Raw genomic sequence first — 21,225 nt, 5'->3', positions numbered from 1 at the left:
CTAAAAAATTCTCCTCAATTAAATTAACAACAACAGTTCAAGAGTTCAATCTAGACTTGACACTATGGGGAGATTACGAGGAGACATAGCATAAAACCGCCCGGACTTTGGAGGGTAGGCGACCAATATTTAAACTCACAGGTTTTGGGTTTGACCGGAAATTAGCGAGTAACGTGTGGATGAATTCAGTGAGAAGCGGCGAAAAGCAAGTTACGTCCGGAAAAATGAATAAACAAGTGAGAAGCAACCAGAAATCAAGCGATCAGGTAAAATGAACCGTTTTTTCATTTATAGCCGCTCATTAAGTAGTTGTGGAGCTGTGACGACAAGGTGATAATTAGTGAAAGTTCTAGTTGTAATCAAGTACGTCATGAGATAATTCTTAGGATGACTGTCTACACCTGATGTTATTCAACATTTCAAATGAGTATCTTCATTTGGGAATAGTCTGAGCTTTCGAGTCTAGGAATCTCAAAAACTCAAAAACAGTGATGATTCTTTAACTTTTTGGTGTGTGCGTGTTTTGATGAACTAAAACGTCACTGACTCCAGAAAAATTTATAGTTTGAGATGAAAGTGACAGTTATTAACACAGAGCATACAGGGTCTATAAACAATTTCAATAGTCAAAAAAAGGAAAAAAAAGAAAAAAAATAACCAGGCATCTATGTGTTCCGGTTCTCGAACACTGAATCTGGGAACAAGTGTTTTTCTTACTTTATTGCTTCACTTGAATTTTTCAGACTTGCGCATAAGAAATTACTTCCAGTTGAGAACCATGAGCGAAATTTCGAAAATCAACGCATACTTATTTCGAATTTTTAGAAAACGGTCTCGCATTTTCTGATACCATAATTTATATATTCGAGCTAGAAGGATATTCAGCGTTGACTTTCAGTCTTTCTGGGAAGGGCAAAAGCTCAATTTCACCCACTCACTCTTTCTCACAGCTTTGTCGCAAATTATCACAATTGCACTCGATATTCTACGACACACTTTGCATATTATGGTTGCAGTCCAACAGGATAAAAATTTGGTGACACACACAAGTCAGAATTCAATTTTAAACAGCCGTGTAGTGCTTTTTTGGACACGCGAGTTTTTCTGGGAAACATGGCTACGGCAAGCACAGAATTAGCCAGCTATAAAGGAGCCAATTTTGCAAAAAAGGATTGGAAGTTTCCGGTATGACGCGAAAAGTTGTGACATAGAATAAGAGAGACCAAAATCTAAAAATGTATAAATAAAAGTATCAGGAATTCAAACTGATTCGAAATGCCACCCTTCTTAGTTCTTTTTTTCTGAAATGAGTTTTTTTTTTCCTGGTAGAAACTTAAATATTCTATCAGATCAACGTATCTATTTGTGTCGTGATTTTTACGAATGTCGCTTAGACGATTCTGGAAATGGAGATTGATACCAGAGTAGTGAAACATTAAAGAAATGATAAGTAACCGGTCCAAATTATGCAGAAAACAAAAACAAACCAGTTAAAAATGAATGAAAATTGTATCGAAAGGCCAAACGACGTCCAAAAATAGGAGCATGTCCAAATTTGCCTATTATCCTATATTGGAATTGAAGAGAGGCTCGAGGAGCATTTGAATACACACACAACACATTTTTTGACAAGTGGTAAGCGAAAATGTTGGTGTTCTGGTTGAACAGCAGACGCTATGACGACTGAATTTTGAAACAGAAAACGAGATGACTGTGTCTTGTTGTTTCTTCAGGAAAAAAACAAAGAGACATGTTGAAAAATTGGTCCACTTCCTCTGAGAAACCAAAATCCGGACAAAATCTTAAAATTTGGAAGATTTTTGAAAGGGAATCCCCTGAAAAGCAGGTCATAGAAATGATAACATATTTGGTAGAGTGCATAAATTGAAAAGTGTCGTGAAAAATTAAAACATTGCACGTAAAATTGAATGTTCACTAACTAGAAAATGTGTTGTTTTCCTTGAAGGTATTTCCCGGATCCTGTCTTAAGTATAACTATGAAACAATTATCAAAGTTCGAGTTCCCACCCATTCTTCATTTTACATTAATCCCTACATCAATCAAGACACAAACTTTTCGATTAATAATATGACGATTTCAAATTGTGACTTATAATTTTAAAAGTTTCGTCATTGCAACTATACGATTTTCATAGATCCAACTTTATCTTGTTTGATTTTTTGCAGCATGATTTCATAAACCGTAAATTGTCATCATAATTGAATTCATAAAGTTTAATAAAAACTAAAATTATATTAGAAAACACATTTTCTCAATTAGAAGCAAACTTTGACGTAAGGAACAATCGACAGATATTTATTTTTGTTACATAAATACGTGCCACGGAAACGTCTAGCATAACAAATTATATTGTCAACTCCATGAGTTGTGAACATTCTCCGTGAGAAACAAATGTCATTATTTAGTTCCTCAAAAGCTTTTTTAACAAATAACATGGACTTCCATGTTGAAAAGAGTCTAGGGACGCTTGAAAATCTATATAATTCTTCTGGAAAAACGATCTGATAAGATGTTCCAAAAAATGATAAACATCATAGGATCTTTACGATTACATTCTGGAAGAGTTCTCTAAGCAACAACATTAGAAGGGAATTTATATTTATATTTTCATTATTAACGGAAGTATTTTAATTAGATGATGATAATCTCTGAATTCTTTCTGCAAAAACGAAATAAACATTTCATCATTTTATATCTTGGACACGGAAAAAATAACAAAAATGTAGCTTTTTGGTTTTTGCAAAACCGACCAATTTAGAAGACAAAATCAGTACCCGTTTCGTTTTGGTCACGATTTTTCAAAGGTAACTTCACTCTAATTCGATTTCACAAGGAGGAGCATGTAAAGTGAACCAAAAATAAAAAATGATGGAATTGTTGCTGATGTCATAATTCCCTCGAAAAAACGGCTGTGTCCACATACCCCTCCACGTTTATACGAACATGACAGAAAGGATATCACTCAACGCTTAGGAGGAAGTTTTTCTACAAATGTGCTCTGCTCGGAACAGGTATCTGGCATATAGGGGTTATGCTCTCAATGGGCTTTCGCTATTGACGTATTTTTTGTAACTTAACCTCTGCTATATTTGTTGCAGCACATGTTTCATTTAAAAAAATTCAGAACAATGAAAATTTCACTTTTATTTCATTTCAACAAAAACATCACGGGTGAAACAGCTACAGTACAAATATGAAAGAAGAATGTAGACGATTTACTTGCGTTCATCAGCAAATGGATCTTCTGGGTGTCCAATCATACTGAAAATTGTCACATTATGACACATTGTGTAAGTAAAAAAACTTACAAGTCTTGAAGGAAAAGACGCTGGGAGATCTTGCTCTTCTCAAGCTTAGCAATTTCTTCTTGAGAAATAGTGAAATCAAAAAGTTCAAAGTTCTCCTTAATACGGTTCTCATGGACAGATTTTGGAATAATAGCAAGTCCTCGGTCCATCGCGTAACGGAGAAGTACTTGAGCTGGAGTCTTCTTCTTTTCTTCGGCAATTGCAAGTACGTTAGGGTCCTTAAGCTCGGATGGTGCTGGAGCCCACTCGGGTTTACTGAAAATAGTATTTCATGAGTACTAGGAATTGATCAATAAAACACTTACTGTCCGTTTGGAAGGGTAAAATTGACACGTCCTGGACTTCCAAGGGTTCCGAACGATGTGACTGTGATGTTGTGAGCCTTGCAGAAATCAACGTGCTCGTGTTGTGGGAAATAAAGATGAAGTTCAACTTGAGAGTTGTGAACTGGAGTGAGTCCAGTGGCAAGAGCACGTCCAATTTGTTCATTGTTCCAGTTGGAAACTCCAACAGCTTTAGCGAGTCCTGCCTTGTAGACACCATCAAACTGACGCCAGACGTCTTCTACTGGAGAGTTGACAGCCTTACTCATATCTTCATTTACCGCAGCTGGCATATGAGCAAGGTACAAATCGACATACTCAAGTTGGAGCTTCTTGAGCGAGTTTCTGAGAGCTGGCTCAAGCTTTCCTGGAGCGATTTCATTGGACCAGGCCTAAAAAATATAAAACTTTGTAAAATTTTTGAACTTACTAGCCACTTACTTTAGTCGTAATGAACAGCTCTTCGCGGGTGACCACTTTCTCGTCGATCAATTCTTTGATAGCAGTTCCGATTGCTTCTTCATTGAAATATAATGCGGCAGTGTCGATGAGACGATATCCAGCCTTGACAGCGGCTTTGACAGCAGCCATAACCTCTTCAGGACTAGATTGCCAGGTTCCAAGCCCAACTGCTGGCATCTTGACGCCATTGGAGAGAGTAATAAAGGGAGAAGAAGCAGTCATTGTACGCAAATCACTAAAAATAAGAAATATTCATTGACTTAGGGAAATAATTGAATATTCAGAACAAGTCTCTCCAAAAAAAGAAAAAGTTATAAAATTGAAGTGTTTTAGAAACATTAGATGCTAAAGATGATAATTCACAATTCATTTATATGCACTGCTCGCAATGCTTCTCCAGATAAGAAAGCTTATAGTTGAGTGTTGCAAACTATACACAGAACAAACAAATTATGTCATCATTTTCGGAAACTACGCTTTTAGGGAAAAATGAAACTATCGGTAGGCAAGTATGAAAGCAGAAATCAAATATTTTATTGACAATGAAAAAAAGAAATAGTTGTGTCTAAGACAGTTTCGTTTGAATAAAAAATCAGATTTCTTTAGTCAGTCTACAGTAGACCTTTCAATTTTCATTCGAACATGTAACACCGTTTTTCAAATTTTAATATACAATTATAACATAAAATGAACTGCTTGTGAAGTACGTGTATGAAATATGTATATCGCTTGACTTTTTTAAAATTGAAGTTGAAAACGCTTTTGTTGGAATTGAGTGATTTCTGCTCGTGAAAATCAAACCTGTCACAAACCGCACTAAATTCGGAATATTTCCCGGCCCGGGGTTTGAAATTCAAAAAAAAATTGGAACTTAACTTTGAACGAAATTCCGAACTCAATCAAAAGCTAGTTATGAATCAAGAAATTGGATTTAAAAAGCTTTTCAATCAAAAAAGTATGTACCTTTTCCTGAATCCTGGCCGACGGGCCGAGACGGGCCGAAATTTAACATGTTTGGTAAAAATATCTCTTATACAAATACCAACACCTTTCGTTAGAGAAGCTGATAAACTAACAGAAATGCATTAGACATCTATGGAAGACCCCCCCCCCCACAGAAGAGCCGACCGGAATTTCATCCTCTTCAATTCTCGCTCTATGTTGTGGCCGTAATATGTATAATTTCCCTCCAACCAACTCACTTTTCAATTTCCCTTATCTTTTAACTTTCTCTATCTCCACTGAAATACGCAACTACTACCACCACTGAACCGCTCTTGTTTTCGCCGTTCCTTCTAACAACCATAGATGCCCCTGGCCTTCCCAAAGAGGGTAGTGCGCGGGCTAAATTAGTACTTCTTCACAAATGACGTCGCCACACTCAACTTCTGGAAGATGAAACAGATCCAGCAAGAGAAAAAAAAGAAATGTTCATAGAACTCCCTAAGAACACTGTTCGACAATGACAAAACAATTATTCTTCCCACCTGCATGAAGCTTCTCCCAAGGTTCGTAATTATATTTCAATAGGATGTCTTTTCTATTTCCATCTGGCCAGTATCCTCAAATTACCCACCACCTTTACCGGGTTGCTTCAAAAAGATGAGTTTGTATCCATACCTCTAATCACCTTGACGTGACAATATGCCCCTCGTCGAGAGCAGTGTGTGTGTGTATGTGTGTATCCCTGTCACTCCTCTCGATGGGTCAGTGTTTTCTAGGAAGACAAATGACGTCATAGGTACTATATCTGTCGTATGGAACGGTTTGTCTCTCCGTGTGCATTGCGTTAAACGTCGATAATTGGTGCACCATAGTGTAGAGAATTTTCGAATGGACTAGGCGGACGTCACCGGATGTCTCAGTGTGATGGTTCGAACTTCTGAAGCGGATTTTTTCGAATTTCTGATCAAAAGGTGATTACGTTTTGATCTGAAGCCGAGCTGGCCTCAACTTCAGACCAAAAGTTGAAACTTCTCTGAAACTCTATTTTTTCCACTTTTCCTTTTAGTCCTGTTTATCTTCTCTCTCCCCTGCCTGTCCTTACATTTTTGTTTTATCGGTTCAGCTTTATTTGTCTGATGGATATCACTTGACTACTACATGTCAATGTCTCCACTCTCTCCCGTCTTTTCCCCCAATTATTCCAAATTTCGCAAACACGCTCTAATGAAATAAAACAACTGAATAGTCTCCATTATCTGCGTTTCTCAAATCCCCCTTGTCTATCGCCTGCCATCTCACGGCGTTCTCTTCCGAGGCAAATAGAGACTTCGAACGATGGTCATTTGTATTTGAACAGTTACTTTTAACTGAATCAGAAACACATCCTGGAGTTCTGTTTTTATTAAAAAGACTCTGTCATGCGCTAGAACAACTTCTCTTAATTCTGCTATATCATTTTAATTTTTTCATTTTTTTTCATTCTCCTTTTCTTAAAAGCCTAGGTTTTCATCTTACCAATTCCTTAATTGCCTGTTTTCCAGATTCCGACAACTAAAACATCTAATTTTTTAGAAAATGAACGAAGATCCGCCTCCAGCCGGAGATCCGAACTCAAGAAAGAGAAAGGCTGCAGAGGAGAAACAGCAACAGGAGGAGAAGAAAGCTCGTGACGGTGTTCCAGATGCTCAACAAGAAACGACAGAGAAGGAAAAACAACCTCAGGAGCAGAAAGAAACAAAAGAGCAGAACGAAAAGGCTGATTTTTCTTTTGCAGGTCAAGCCGAAACTGCAAATCAAGAACCAGTAGCAATGAAAGAGACCAATAAAGATGGTGATTCCGGTAGCACGGCTTCCAGTGTTCAAATCATAACTTTTCCAGAAAGAACCTCTGTTGATCTGAAAAAAAAAGAAAACGCAGAAGAGGAACAGATCTGGCTTCCATCTCCAGTTGGTTCAGATGGGATGGAACAAGTAGCTGCTACCATGGCTGACAAAAAGAAAAGTGAGTTGATGGGAATAAGGAAAACTGAAAGTGAGAAGGATAAAAGGGAGATGGAATCCCACAGAGCTAGTCCTGTAGAAAACTCAAGTGTATCATAATATTGTAGGTATCATAATAGTCATATTCCAAGTTTCATGATTTTGTGTTCTCCAAACCGTGCTCTTCATTTTTGCAGTTGACAACTTTTTCGTAGCTTTGCTAAGTTTTGACATATACAATTTTAACTGAAACGTGGGATATGTGGGTGCAGAGAAGTCGGACACTCTCATTTTTCTGCCCTCTTTTATTTAGGTTCAATATTTTATATTTAAGATGATTATCTGAAAAAACTAGAGAAAATATTTAGGTTTATTACAGTTGATAATGATTGAGCTAAAAAGTGTCTTTAATTTCAGAACTTGATCAAGTTGCTCCGTCTACTGAACAACAGAGCCTTTCGAAGTTTCAAATGGCCGTTCAAAAAAGCTTGGCAAAGAATGATTTCATACAGATGGCGATTGACGTGTTGCACAAAGCGCCTAGAAAAGAACGTTCGGAGTTTCGAAAAGTATTGGAATTGCGTCGGGATCTATCAATGCATAGCCTTACCGAGATCCAAAAAATAGATATACAAATAGTCCTCGACAGGTTGCAAGAGACTGAACTCGAGGAACCGAACGTTGGGGAGGCTGGTCAAGAGAAGAAGCTGAAGGAACTGGCAACGATTTCAAAAAATAATTAATATTACTGAATAATTTCTGTGAATAAAATGTTATCATTTTTAATTCTGAGAAAAAAACTTTTCTTCTGTAAGCTGACGAACTGACAAAAGTTCCTTCGGCATCTATGAAAGCTCCGCCCACAGAAGATTCAACTTTCTCAGGATTCCCATCCTCTCCGATTCTCGCTCAACTTCTTGAAGACGAAACAGATCCCGCGAGATGAGAGAAACGAAATGTTCCATAATACTATCTGAGAACACGGTTTGACAATAACACAACATTTATATTTTTCACCCTCCCAACGTTCGTAATTTTATTCCGATGTTCTCTCTATTTTCATCCTACCAGTACCTTCTAAATGCCCATCACCCGGGTTTCTTCAAAAAGATAAGCTTGCCTCGAATTACCATGATTAACGTACGTGACCATATGCCTCTTGTCGAGAGTAGTGTGTGTGTGTGTATCCCTGTTACCCCTCTCGATGGGTCAATGTCTTCTTGGAAGACAAATGACGTCATAGGTACTATATCTGTCGCATGGAACGGTTTGTCTCTCCGTGTGCATTGCGTTAAACGTCGATAATTGGTGCACCATAGTGTAGAGAATTTTCGAATGGACTAGGCGGACGTCACCGGATGTTTCAGTGTGAAGGTTGGAACTTCTGAAGCTGGCTTTTTCGAATTTCTGATCGAAAGGTGATCAAGTTTTGATCTGAAGCAGAGCTGGCCTCAATTTCAGACCAAAATTTGCAACTTTTCTGAAAAGCTCTCTTTTCCTTTTGCCCTTTCAGTCCTGCTCCTTTTTTCTTTCCTCTGTCTTTCCTCACTTTATTCTCTTATCGGTTCAGCTTCATTCGGCTTATGGATATCACTTCACTACTACATATCAATGGCTCCACTCTCTCCCGCCTTTTCCCCCAATTCTTCCAAATTTTGCAAACACGCTCTAATGAGAATAAAACAACTGAATAGGCTTCAGTCTTCATCATCTGCGTTTCTCAAATCCCCGTGTCTGTCGTCTGCCATCTCACGGCGTTCTCATCCGAGGCAAATAGAGACTTCGAACGATGGTCATTTGTATTTGAACAGTTACTTTTAACTGAATCAGAAACACATCCTGGAGTTCTTTTTTTATTGAAAAGATTCTGTGATGCGCTAGAACAACTTCTCTTAATACTGCTATATCATTTTAATTTTTTCATTTGTTCATTCTCCTTTTCTTAACTGAATCAGAAGTTTTTTGAAACATGCTATAGTTCAATTTCTGCTTTTTTCGAGATGTTTGTGAAATTATTTGAGAATCTATCTGGAGGATATATTTCATTCCTAAACTTTCGTTTTTTTGTCAATGAAAAATAGAAAAATCATAGCATCTTTTCTGATCATTTCGGTCCATTTTTTGTTATGTGAAAACATCTGAAATGTATTTTGGAACAAATCTTGTTTTTTTTTCTGTTTTTTCTCCTTTCCTTCCTTAGCGTACGTTTTTATCTTACCAATTCCTTAACTGCTTGTTTTCCAGATTCCCACAACTAAAATATCTGAGTTTTTAGAAAATGGACCAAGACCCGCCTCCTCCAGGGTATCCGAACTTGAAACCACCCGAACCGGTGATTGATTATGCGGAGCAGGCTTGTCAAAAAATGGCAGAAAGGGAAAAAAACTGGATGAACTAATGGAAAGAAATGCAAAGATACGCCAAGAGATCAAAGACATGGATGCGAAGGAAACTGAAAGGAAGAAGAAACAAGAACAACGGAGAATGGAAAAGAATCGGTCAAAAGACGGTTCGGAATCATCTACTTCTCAACCAGAACGTTCGGAAGCTGTGATTGAACTGATTAAACTAGTAGAAAGAGAAGCGATGAGACTCCAGATAATCAAAGACGAGGAGGCGAAAGGTGAGAAAAAGGAAATGGAGTCTGACGGAGCTAGTCCTGCGGTAGTGGTAATTGGGTTTTATTATAAAACATGAAAAGCAACATGATCCAGCAAACAAGGCACAAATTAAAGAGCGAGTGCGTATCTATGGATTTGGAAACGCTATTCCAGATGATGCTGAAAGTGATTAACTTTCACAGAAGTTAGAATAAACTAGAACAATTTATTATCAGATTCTGCTTGTAAGATTTAATTCTGAATAGAACTACATATATTCAGAACGTGCATTCTCACCAGCAGCCAGAGCCCCACCAGCAGCAACTTCCTCACTAACAGACCCAACTCCCTTGAAACTACCCAGACCGGTGATTGATTATATGGAACAGGCTCGTCAAAAACAAGCAGCAAGAGTAATGAAAATGTTTGAACTATTAGAAAGAGAAACGATGAGACGCCAGGGAATCAAATACATGGATTCGAGGGAAGCTGAAAGGAAGAAAAGAAAATATTCGGAAGCTGTGATTGAAATGATTGAACTATTAGACAGAGAAGCGATGAGACGCCTGGAGATCAAATACATGGATGCGAGGGAAGCTGAAAGGAAGAAGAAACAAGAACAACGGTGAATGGAGAAGGATCGGTCAAAAGACGGTTCGGAATCATCTGCTTCTCAACCAGAACGTTCGGAAGCGGAAAAAAAAGCAAGCAAGAAAAAGACTGCTGTGAAGAACAAGAAACAGGAGGAAAAGAAAGCTCGTGACGGTACTCCAGATGGTCAGCAAAAAGCGCAGGAGACAAGGGATGGAGATCTTCGAGAAAAAAGTGAGTGAGAAGGAGATGGAGTCCGATAGGCATAGGTATAATAATAGTTATATTCCAAATTCTATGATTTTTTATTCTCCAAGTTGACAACTTTTTGGTAGCTTTGCTGGGTTTTGAGATATACAACTTCGATTGAAACGCGGGATATGAGGGTGCTGAGAAGTCTGACACTCTCACACTCGGTGCTCTCTCACATTGTTTTAATATTCAATATTAGAGATGATTATATGAAAAACTAGAGAAGATATTCAGGTTTTTCACAGTTGATAAGGATTTAGCTAAAACGTTTCTTCAATTTCAGAACTCGATCAAGTTGCTCCGTCAACTGAACAACAGAGTCTTTCAAAGTTTCAAATGGCCGTTCGAAAAAGCTTGGCAGAAGATGATTTCATACAGATGACAATTGATGTGTTGCATCCAGTGCCTAGAAAAGAACGTTGGGAGTTTCGAAAAGCATTGGAATTGATTCGAGATCTCTCAGCAAAAAGGCTTTACGAGTTGCAAAAAATAGATATACAGATAGTGCTCGAGAGGTTACCAGAGACTGAATTCGAGGAACTGAACGTTGTGGGAGCTAGAAAAGAAATAAAAAAAGAAGAGCCTCCATCTCCATATTATTTACTTAGGATGACGCATGAAAGAATGTTACAAGAGGCAAGAGTTGCTGCTATTGCGTGTCAAAATCCCCTCGTGGATCCTAACTTGAAACCACCAGAACCGGTGATTGATAATGTGGAACAGGCTCGTCAAAGAATGGCAGCAAGCTATCAGATACTGGCTGAACTGGAAAAAGAAGCGAAAAGACGCCAAGAAATCAAAGACGAGGAGGCGAAAGGTGAGAAGAGGAAGATGGAGTCTGACGGAGCTAGTCTTACGGTAGTGGTAACTCGAGTTTTGTATATTTTTTCTGAATCCGAGTTTTGATTTTTACCGAAGTAAAAATAAACTTGAATAAGTTGTAATAAGATTATGTTTGTAAAATTCAATTCTGAATATAACTACATATTTTCAGAACCAGCATCCCCACCAGCAGCCGGAGCCCATCAGCAAAAGTCTCTCTACTAACAAACCCAATTCCACCTCTCGCCGATTACAACTGAAGTTTTTATTTAATATTTTGATAATTACGTTTTCTCTAATCACGACTTGACCTTAATTGGGAAAAAAGTTTTGTTCCAGTTTTCTTTTTTAGTCAAACTTTTGCCCTCATTTGATTTGTATTCTGATTTTCTGTTTTCAAAATTTTCCATCAGCGTCATCAATTTTTATCTTATCAATAAAAAATTTTCCAGTTGGTTTTTTAATAAGATCAGGGAAGTTTTTTTTCAATATTCTAATCACTTTAGATTTCTCGAGTGATTGACATCAGGAATGACATCTGTATCGATAAGGTTACCAACGTCGAATGAGTAGAAAACGAATAATTGCAAGCCGATTATGGTTCCTGAGTATGGAAATAGATGATGTTGATATATTAACTGATAGCAACGAGAAACTAAAAAATTAACTGGCGCTAGTTATTTTGGACTACAAAAAGTGTGAGTTGCTCAAAATCTGGTTCTTGACGACTGTTTTTTTTTCAGATCACACGGCTGAACATGTAAAGAGGTTCAATCTGAGATTTTTTGGTCAGACCTAAAAAGCCCGAAATATAGAAATGCTTAAAAACCGGAACAAATTCAATTTATTGACATCATTATGGTGTGGTAGCAAATAAAACAGTCATAAAACAGGTTGAACAGAAAAGTGATTGAACTTTGAGAAGGATGTAGAGAAAGGACCGGTAGACGATTTACTTGCGCTCGTTGGCAAAGGCATCTTCTGGGTGTCCAGCCATGCTGAAATCGGAACATAATTATAGATTTCAAACCAAACTCAAAACTCACAAGTCTTGAAGGAAAAGACGCTGAGAGATCTTGCTCTCCTCGAGCTTAGCGATTTCATCCTGGGAGATGGTAAAATCAAAGACATTGAAGTTCTCCTCGATGCGGCTAATGTTGACCGACTTTGGAATGATGGCGAGTCCACGGTCCAACGCGTAACGGAGAAGAACTTGAGCTGGTGTCTTCTTGTTCTTCTCTGCGAGGGCAACAACGTTTTTGTCTTCGAGGTCAGATGGAGCTGGAGCCCAGTCGAGTTTTCTGAACATTTTGGAGTGCGATTCGAATGAACACTACGGGGAAAAAACTCACTGTCCGGTTGGAAGAGTAAAGTTGACACGTCCTGGACTTCCAAGAGTGGCGTACGAGGTGACGGAGATGTTGTGAGCCTTGCAGAAGTCAACGTGCTCGTGTTGTGGGAAGTAAAGATGGAGCTCCACTTGAGAGTTGTGGATTGGGGTGAGTCCAAGAGCCAAAGCGCGACCGATTTGTTCGTTGTTCCAGTTGGAAACTCCAACAGACTTGGCGAGTCCGGTTTTATAGACGGCATCGAACTGGCGCCAGACGTCCTCGACTGGAGAGGCAACGTGCTGGCTCATGTCATCGTTGAAGGCAGTTGGCATGTGAGCAAGGTAGAGATCGACGTACTCAAGTTGGAGTTTCTTGAGAGAAGCACGGAGACCACCCTCAAGCTTTCCTGGAGCAAGCTCGTGAGTCCAGGCCTGAAAACACTCAGAATTTCAATAAATTGTAAGCCTGTACCAACCTTGGTAGTGATGAAGAGCTCCTCTCGCTTGACGACTCCTTCATCAACCAACTCCTTGATGGCAGTTCCGATGGCTTCCTCGTTCTGGTAGACGGCTGCAGTGTCGATGAGACGATATCCAGCCTTAACAGAGGCTTTGACAGCGGCGATAACCTCAGCTGGGCTGGATTGCCAGGTTCCAAGTCCGATGACCGGCATCTTGATTCCATTGGAGAGAGTAATGGCGGCGGAAGATGACGACATGATGCGCTGAAATAGTTGATTTGAAAATAGTTTATTTGAGAGAAGTCTCAGAGAACAGATCGAAACAATGTGAGCGGAAAATGTGATCGTAGGAGATGAAAGGTGCGAAAAGTGTTGGCAAATACGTTTTAGTTTTGTTAAATAACCTTGAAGAAAACTGAATACAAACAAAACTTCTATCGGAAATAGAATCTATCAGATATCTTCAAATAGTCCGTCGGCAATTCGTCAGGAAACGTTCGAATGTTTCGCAGGTTGAATTCCGAACCTTATCGGTGTTTTTTTTCCTCCTACTGTTTCTTCGTATTATATGTAATCCGCGACTCTGATAACAAAATTCAACTCGCCGCACAGAATTTTCGGCAGAAGAGAAAATGATGACAAAACTCAGAATAGAGACCGAAAGTGCACAAATTTCCCGAATTCAACGTGTAGAGTACAGAGTACAGCGGATACGCAGACGGACGAGAGATGTGAAAATGATCACACTTGCTTCCGACCCTATGGTTTTCATTTTGATTGCGGCGTTTTATGATGGGCGGAGTTGGTTTTCACGGTTTCAAAAGTGTTACTCTTGACTCGTTTTGTAGTGGGAGGAATAATGGAAATTAGTCTTGAAATTTAGTGATAACGCTTTGCATGCCAATCAAAATAAACGCATTATCACGGATTGTCACTGGCGTGATAAAGAGTAAAAGGGTGTGCGAGAAAAAACCAAATGAGACGAGAAATGAGGGGGGCCAAATGTGTGTCCTCAGCGGGGTCGCACGCAAACAATGGTCCGTAGTAGGTGCGGTGTTTGCACTGTGCGCGTAAGGGAATAAATCGCCCGATTTTACGCGCAAGTGTTTTTGGGAATATAATGAAAACATGGGATTTGAAGAATGATGTTAGGTAGAAAAAAATAGTTTGATGTCAGTTCATTTGGACCAAAAAACATTTGTAAAAAATTCAATATATCCTACACAATACCAGTATGAACAAACGTGTTGACGGATCCAATAAAACTGAGACAAAAAAGAAAACAAAAACGGTAAAGGGTGCATTAACAGATAAAGCTCTCGTTAATGAAAGAAGAAGATTTACAGTTTTACAAAAAATACAAAAAGTTAACAAAGGAATTTACATTCATGACAATGACCAGAAAAAAGAGTATAACACGAAAAAATGAAACTGGGTGGTGGTGGACGAGCATGTCAGATGACTATAGTCAGGCAATTGATATTTTCTGGAAGTCCCCCTCAAAATCCATACTGACAGTTTCAACTTCAACACGGCGGACGATGGTTCCCACGGAGAGGTTGTACCTGGAGAATATTAATTTTTGAAGAAAGAATTCTCAAAAGAACTTCTTACCGATTAATTGGTTTCTTGATGGAACAGCTATCAGAACGGACAACTCTTGCAATAATCCAGTTGCGTCGAGTAGTGGGATCTTGAGTGTTGATGCCAAGGCGACGGATTGAAGACTCCTTCACGAAAAAGCGATGTGGGCTGGAGCTGTAATATGTTAATGTTCAAATTTCTATGATGCCATTAGATTTCACTCACCAGAAGATTACATAAGCGTTATGTGCTTGATGCCAGATCACGAGAACAGCTGAGCCAACTTTGATATCTTGTACAGAAACCAAAAGATTCATGGCAGGAAGACAAAGACGAGTTTGAGTGGACATAGTATTCTGACTGCATCGCTCTACTTCAAAAGAGAGATCCTCTTGTGCTGGTTTGTGTTGGATGGTGCTGGCAGCCATTGGTTGGAAGAAGCTTTCTTCCATACCGTGGTAGGAGGAGTTTTTCATGATATCTGGAAAGAATTTGGGAATTATTTTATGTTGAGATGTTTATGGTGCTACTCACGTGATTTGTACTTAGCAGCACACTCCTTGATTTTTGGAGAATCCTCAATTGCATATGTTCCTCCAGAACGAAGACTGGTCACATAAGCATTCATCCACATTTGCATTGTACGAGCGAGTTTTTTGATTTCCTCTCTGTAAATAGAATTCTATTAGCGAGAACTCATATTTATCTAAGTTTACCTATCATGATCCATGAAGATATCCATCATAGATATAGATGTAACAGTTTCGACATCCTTCTGATGGTTTTCTTTGTGCAACTCGGCTGAGATGTCTCTAATGTTGGGACCACTTGGATTCGCACGGACGAGAGCTTGAAGCCACACTGCTTCCATCTCCAATTCATGAATTTTAGTGATTTTCCGGCCTGCCTCGTCGAATGCTCCAGAATATGACGTGAGCTCTTTCCAGAATGTTTCCATATCGACTGCGACGGATGGGGTACTAGATTCCAAGCATTGCAAAACTTGTTCACCACCTGGTTGACTCTTGATAACCTCTTTATACTTCAATCTTTCATCGACGAGTTGTTGAAGCTTATGAATCTTCAGAATGTTGTCGATAAGAAGGACTTTGTTGTTGTCGAGGCATCTGGAGTCCGTACTTCTATCCATTTTGGATCTAATAGCAGCAAATTTGTCTTTGATATGCACGGATGGTTGACTCTCTTTCAAAGCGTTGAATTCTTCCAAAATTATTTCTCCATCTGGCATCTGGCGAATCAGCGATTCAAGTTGTTCCTTCTCACAGTTCATTGCCTCGAGTTTCTTGGATTTGACTTCGTTTTCAGACGACAGAACACGATTCTCGATTTCCAAAGTCTTTTCCTGCCGGGCAAACGCTTCATCTTTCTTGCATTCAACAGCTTTGGTGATGATTTCGATACGTTGTTTGAACTCCTTCTCTAGTTCTGCACGAATCTCTGCAGTCAAGTTCCGTTTGTATTCTTCCGTGTAGGGGTCGTTGCGAAGAGCTTTCTCATGAGACAGCGTCTGTTTTTCTAGTTTGGCCTTCAGTTCCTCAATTTCACGGTCCTTGCTCTGTAAATGAATGAGTTTTAGGAAGAATTTCACTATTTTCTAGTGAAATTTCACTCAAATTCTTATCATGAGTGATGTTATCATGATATTTTCTTATTTACCTCAATAAGCTCTTTGCTCTGTCTCGACATGCTATCCGTCATGAGTTCAAACTCCACAGACATCCTTTTAATGCATTCCGCTTGCGTCTCTTCAATATCCTTCTTATGTGAAACTGTCATTTCAGCAAGTTTGGCTTCCAGTCCAGTTTCCGTGCTTCTTCTAGTTTCCAACTCCACTTCAAGGCACTCAACACTCTCGCCGAGTTCCTTGATACGATTTTTCAGCTTGTCGCCGTCATGGATGATCAACTCGAAATCGCGTGGAGCTGTTTGATGGAGGTATTTGAATAGACGCTCGTTTTTCGGTTGCATGTTGGACACGAGGGTTTGCATTTTCCCTAGTCGTTTTACTGCATCTTCCAATTGACCGGTTTTATCTGACAATCCAACCAAAATATCTTCGGCTGGGTAGTCAATGGTCTCATAAACATCCATCAAAGAATCGATACTCTCATTGCTATCGCTCATGTTTGATTGCTGTTGAAGTTCCGATTGTTTCTCCATCATCATAACAGTATCTTGAATTTTGACAGGAGTTTCATGTCCTAGCAAAGATGTGTCTGATGAGACCGCTGACCCAACTTGAGTCAAGTCTTGTGAACTCATTTGACGACCAGACTGTTTGAAATTGATACGAGATGATGAGGCATTTGGAATGCTGATCGGAGCAGATGAGCCTGGTGCAGGGGCATCCTGAGAACAAGAAAATATACAGATGACACTAACACCACTATAACATACCAAACCCTCCAGTTGTTGAAGAGATGGAACATATGGAATTGATCTGCATTGAGACTCCCGTAGAGCGTTGTCTGGTGATCGGCACATTACTGGTTGAGGAATTGGAGACGAATCACCACCGTCTTCGCTGAAAAAAAGAAGTTTCCAATTTCGGAATTAAAAATATTATCGTTGTACTGTTGGCAACGTGTTCTCTTCTAAACAATTCTTTGAAGTCGTTTGAGTTTCTAGACTCTTCTCTGCATGTCACTGTGTTGCCGCATTGACCTACGAGCGCGCGTATTTCTCGCAGCTATTTTTTCATTTTCGCTTTTGATGGAGAAAAAGCGGGCGGCACATTAGTAACTCCGTTTTTCTCGTTAGTTGATTTCACGTTTCGTTTTGGTTTTAGACCGGTTTTTATAGTTAATTGTTTTTTTAAAGGATTTTTAGCCGGTTGGCTTGGAATATATTGATTCCTCCTTCAAAAGACTGTGCTTTGGTATTTTTAGCGTGCTTCAGGTTCTAGCTCGTATCAAAACGTGATTTTGATATAGTCTATAGTGATTTCATCTTTAATATTCGCTATTTCTCTTGCGTTTGTGCGTTTTTTTGTTGTTTAGCTAATAAGTTCTACTATTTCGCTCGTGAATTTGTAGTTCATAGTACATCCTGAAGCTTGAATTCTTACCTGAGCCATGCTGCCGGGGAGTAATTAAAGTGTGAGCGAGCCATTCTCATTGGTTCCTCTGTCAAGAAACTCTCAACGCGAGTTTGTCCAAATGGAGGGTGAGCTTTGACTCCTCTGAAAAATTGTGATTAGTTCCGTTTCAATAATTTTATGTCACTTACTTTGTAGCCAGCTTGCCAGCAACATTTGGAACGGTAACCTTCAAATATGGTTCAAGTTCGGGAAGTGCTTCTCGAAGTTCTCTGATGTAATCCTTGGCAATAAATGGTAAATCAGTGTCATATTCCTTCAGTGGTGCTTTTACAAAGAATTCTGGCAAATTATCGAAGAGACCAGGGAAGAGTGCATGAAGGAAATGTTTCTTCAGCTTTCGGCCTAGTTGTTCTCGGCTTTTTTCCTCATCAGAACTGAATTGTCCGCATTTTGTCGAATGGTCAGTATGCCAATCTTCCAGTTCTGCTTTCAAAAAACGTCGCCGAACAATTTCTGACACACTTTGAGAATACAAAATGGGTGCATCACGAATCTGTCCAATCAAGTCCATATGAATCCGAACTGCATTCCCTTTGTATTCAAATTGTACAATATCATTCAAAACGTTTCGAAGTCTGTCGTATGACTGCACTACAAATCCAGACATTCTCGTTCGCAGATTTTTCAGAATTTCTTGTTTCGATTGGTCGAAAACTCGGACCATATTACGAAATTCTACGAAGCAGTCGAAGATAGATTGCATATATTGACGATGTTCTTCAATGATCGGAGGGAGTCTGCTTTGGTCATTGATTTTCGGAGTCTCCAAGATTGCAGAGACAAGTCGATTCACTTTCTCTTTGCGTTCTGAAAATGTATTGCTATATCTGATACTCAATTTCAATATCTAAATCCCTCACCTTCACAGCTTTTTAGGCTAAACTCCAGTTGCGAGAATCTCTTGTTGATCCCTTTGAAATCTCGAAACTCCACATTTTTCGATTGATCGTGCACTGATTGCAATGTTGTATATACATGTTTTACATTATGTTCCTTAAGTTGTCTGATTTTCTCATGGACTAATTCAGGCAGATCGTCTAGAGATGCATTCGGGTCCGCTCTTGAGATGAAGTCGAACAATGTGCATTTCTCCTCCGAATTGATTGGTGACGTGGTTGATGCCATCATTGGAGCCGGTTTTATCAAGATTTCCATTGGAACCTCTATCCTCCGCAATTGCTCAACAACGTCCGAGTAGTTCAAGAGGAGAGATTCCGATTTTTCGACAAGTTCCTCCATTTTAGTATGCACAGTTCTGAATTTCTTCCCTCTTTTGGCCATTTTAGTGACTGAACTGTCCAAGTTGTTGATTAGTGCAAGCCACCCCTGAAAAATTATTGTTGTTACTACAGTATGGGCTCCGCTAGTGCAGCCTTCAACATTTTGTGTTACTGCAATAATCTATGGTGTCTAAAACATACCTTATGCAGAAATCGATGTTGTTGTACCAATGTGGCGCACATTTGTAACGACTCTCCACAAACTTTTTTGCAAGTCCTTGCACGTTCTGGCAGTTCCATATAGATCTTAAGCGGGTCTTCATACTTCAGAACGTACTGCGCCTAGAAAAAATCTTATTATTACTAGAATCCGCTTATTTTTGTTATAACGAACCTGTTCCACAGCGTCGTCAATCATCTGAAATATATACGTGACATCGCTGCAATTGTGGTTTTCTCGGTCAGTTCCGGATTTCAGAAACAAGTAGACGGGAGCTGTGGCATTTCCATAAGCACTGAGATCTGCGAGAGCTTTGTTTCCGTCAGGTGCTGTACCGTTCTCGTCAAGGATGATCTGAAATGAGTAGATTTTGCATACTGTTGCAAATTTCGGTTTTTTAAACTAACCAGGTCTGAGATTCGATGACCCACTTCCTTGGAGACCATATCCAGCAACCCGTTGAACGTCGTTGCTTCTGCCTGCAAAAATATAGGTATCTCATTCAGTCCACGCTTCCATCGTCTGCTTTTTGGAATCCTAGTTATTTTAGTTTTTTGCATTCTATATTTCATCCCTGTTTCTGAGTCACAATTTCCTATTTCTCTGTACGTACACAGTAGACAGGTGACTTAATTAATCAAGCAAAGCCATTGCGTCTCTCCTTCTCTTTTTCTCTATGTGTGGGCTCATCTCTCAGCTGACCGGATCAATATTCATATTTTTCGGGCGGCTGAGGTTCTCAATTATATTTAGATGATTAGGCTATTATTCTGGGGACCCAAATTTTGGATCTTATATTTTTTGAATTAACTTACATTTAGATTAAATAACATACACTGCCCCCTATCCATGTAGAATATATGATACATAATCATTTTTGAATCTGAAAAATTGCAATTTTATTGAGTTAACTTTTAAAACGAAATTTTTGTCGAATCGAGTAAAAACAACATCGTGGGCTTTGGAAAATAATCTGGAACGAGGGAGGCGTTTAGAGATCACATGGGAGCAAGAGACTTTGTCTGTAAAGCGGCAGTGTGATGTTGCGTCAAATGTGGTGTTGCGACTGCATAACACGTGACGGGCAGCGGCGGAGACGGCGGGGAAGGGCCGGATTGTGCGAGGCAGCCGAAGCAGGAGGGCACGCTCACCATCTCTCTCTCTCTCTTTCTCTCCCTCAATTTCTCTTTTTACGAATGACATACAAATACGCTCATCGTCTGTGAGCGGTGTAGATACGCACCCACTAGCACTTCGGACACACAAAGAGATATATCCACTGTGAGTTGCAATAAGAGTTGGGAGAAGGAGATGACAAAATACCTAGTATTGTGAAACAGCAATTTTGAAACAGTTGTGTTCTGATGCTATCTGATGAAATCTGCTGAATAGTTGTTATCAATTTGGGGAGCCGGTTTTGATATGGAAGTGACTGGAAGTTGAATTGAATATAAAAAATACGTTAGTAGTACAGTTAGATTGATCTTATCAATTTCGAAAATCAGATGGCTACACATAGAAATGTCCTTCAACTTCATTTCTTTGTTTCAGAAATGAAAGTAATAGTTCTAGAAAAAAAAACTGTCAATTTAGATGTCTTTAACAAAAAGTGAAAACAGTAAAAATTGAATTCCAATATTCCACAAAATTTGAAACTAAACTGCAGTTAGGATATATAGAATTCTGCCGTTTTTTGAGGAGTCAAAACATGGCAAATCGATGGAGAGGCTAATGAATAAGTGAGCGTGTAAATGGCAAGGACCACCATAAAATGAGGAGGTCACAGTAGGAATGTCGATACAGACAATGCCAAAAAAGACTGACCTTAGAAAAAAAGAGGAAAAACTAGAAAATGTCCTTGTTGGATTGTAGAGACCAGCTGTGTTTGAAATCAATCAAAAATGGTGAGAAAATGACGAAAGAAAGTGAAAATATGAATAATAATTGCGATGAGAAAATGGTTGTGCTATAGTCAAATAGACAA

At 39.2% G+C, this 21,225-nt stretch overlaps 7 protein-coding genes across 7 annotated transcripts; 4 read left to right on the top strand and 3 right to left on the bottom strand.

The window, feature by feature from the left end:
• Nucleotides 1-3,237: 3,237 nt before the first annotated feature.
• Nucleotides 3,238-4,337, bottom strand: GCK72_024758 (uncharacterized protein; the record flags this gene model as incomplete). Its single annotated transcript, XM_003118400.2, has 4 exons — nt 3,238-3,283; nt 3,331-3,585; nt 3,636-4,045; nt 4,095-4,337. 4 exons carry the CDS (start codon nt 4,335-4,337, stop codon nt 3,238-3,240), a joined length of 954 nt encoding a protein of 317 aa, XP_003118448.2.
• Nucleotides 4,105-4,374, top strand: GCK72_024757 (uncharacterized protein; the record flags this gene model as incomplete). The annotated part of the gene is made up of 1 exon (XM_053736031.1): nt 4,105-4,374. One exon carries the CDS (start codon nt 4,105-4,107, stop codon nt 4,372-4,374), a length of 270 nt encoding a protein of 89 aa, XP_053579597.1.
• A 2,261-nt stretch (nt 4,375-6,635) lies between these two features.
• On the top strand, nt 6,636-7,783 carry GCK72_024756 (uncharacterized protein; the record flags this gene model as incomplete). Its single annotated transcript, XM_053736030.1, has 3 exons — nt 6,636-6,891; nt 6,940-7,062; nt 7,458-7,783. The coding sequence occupies 3 exons, from the start codon at nt 6,636-6,638 to the stop codon at nt 7,781-7,783; spliced, it is 705 nt and encodes a 234-aa protein (XP_053579596.1).
• A 1,654-nt stretch (nt 7,784-9,437) lies between these two features.
• GCK72_024755 (uncharacterized protein) lies at nt 9,438-11,530 on the top strand (the record flags this gene model as incomplete). The annotated part of the gene is made up of 6 exons (XM_053736029.1): nt 9,438-9,663; nt 9,755-9,826; nt 9,923-10,265; nt 10,350-10,465; nt 10,767-11,300; nt 11,478-11,530. The coding sequence occupies 6 exons, from the start codon at nt 9,438-9,440 to the stop codon at nt 11,528-11,530; spliced, it is 1,344 nt and encodes a 447-aa protein (XP_053579595.1).
• Nucleotides 11,531-12,257: 727 nt separating this feature from the next.
• On the bottom strand, nt 12,258-13,354 carry GCK72_024753 (uncharacterized protein; the record flags this gene model as incomplete). The annotated part of the gene is made up of 4 exons (XM_003118119.2): nt 12,258-12,303; nt 12,352-12,606; nt 12,658-13,067; nt 13,112-13,354. The coding sequence occupies 4 exons, from the start codon at nt 13,352-13,354 to the stop codon at nt 12,258-12,260; spliced, it is 954 nt and encodes a 317-aa protein (XP_003118167.2).
• Nucleotides 12,774-13,202, top strand: GCK72_024754 (uncharacterized protein; the record flags this gene model as incomplete). The annotated part of the gene is made up of 1 exon (XM_053736028.1): nt 12,774-13,202. One exon carries the CDS (start codon nt 12,774-12,776, stop codon nt 13,200-13,202), a length of 429 nt encoding a protein of 142 aa, XP_053579594.1.
• Nucleotides 13,355-14,564: 1,210 nt separating the features above from the next.
• Nucleotides 14,565-20,116, bottom strand: GCK72_024752 (uncharacterized protein; the record flags this gene model as incomplete). The annotated part of the gene is made up of 14 exons (XM_053736027.1): nt 14,565-14,661; nt 14,711-14,854; nt 14,906-15,161; nt 15,215-15,348; nt 15,397-16,256; nt 16,358-17,050; nt 17,099-17,225; nt 17,769-17,882; nt 17,930-18,608; nt 18,662-19,127; nt 19,223-19,363; nt 19,416-19,595; nt 19,649-19,720; nt 20,057-20,116. The coding sequence occupies 14 exons, from the start codon at nt 20,114-20,116 to the stop codon at nt 14,565-14,567; spliced, it is 4,023 nt and encodes a 1,340-aa protein (XP_053579593.1).
• Nucleotides 20,117-21,225: the final 1,109 nt, after the last annotated feature.

Source organism: Caenorhabditis remanei, chromosome X (genome assembly GCF_010183535.1).
Source record: "Caenorhabditis remanei strain PX506 chromosome X, whole genome shotgun sequence".
NCBI classification, from domain to species: domain Eukaryota; kingdom Metazoa; phylum Nematoda; class Chromadorea; order Rhabditida; family Rhabditidae; genus Caenorhabditis; species Caenorhabditis remanei.
Note: the sequence above shows the minus strand (reverse complement) of the source record. Positions and strands in the feature narration are given on the sequence as shown.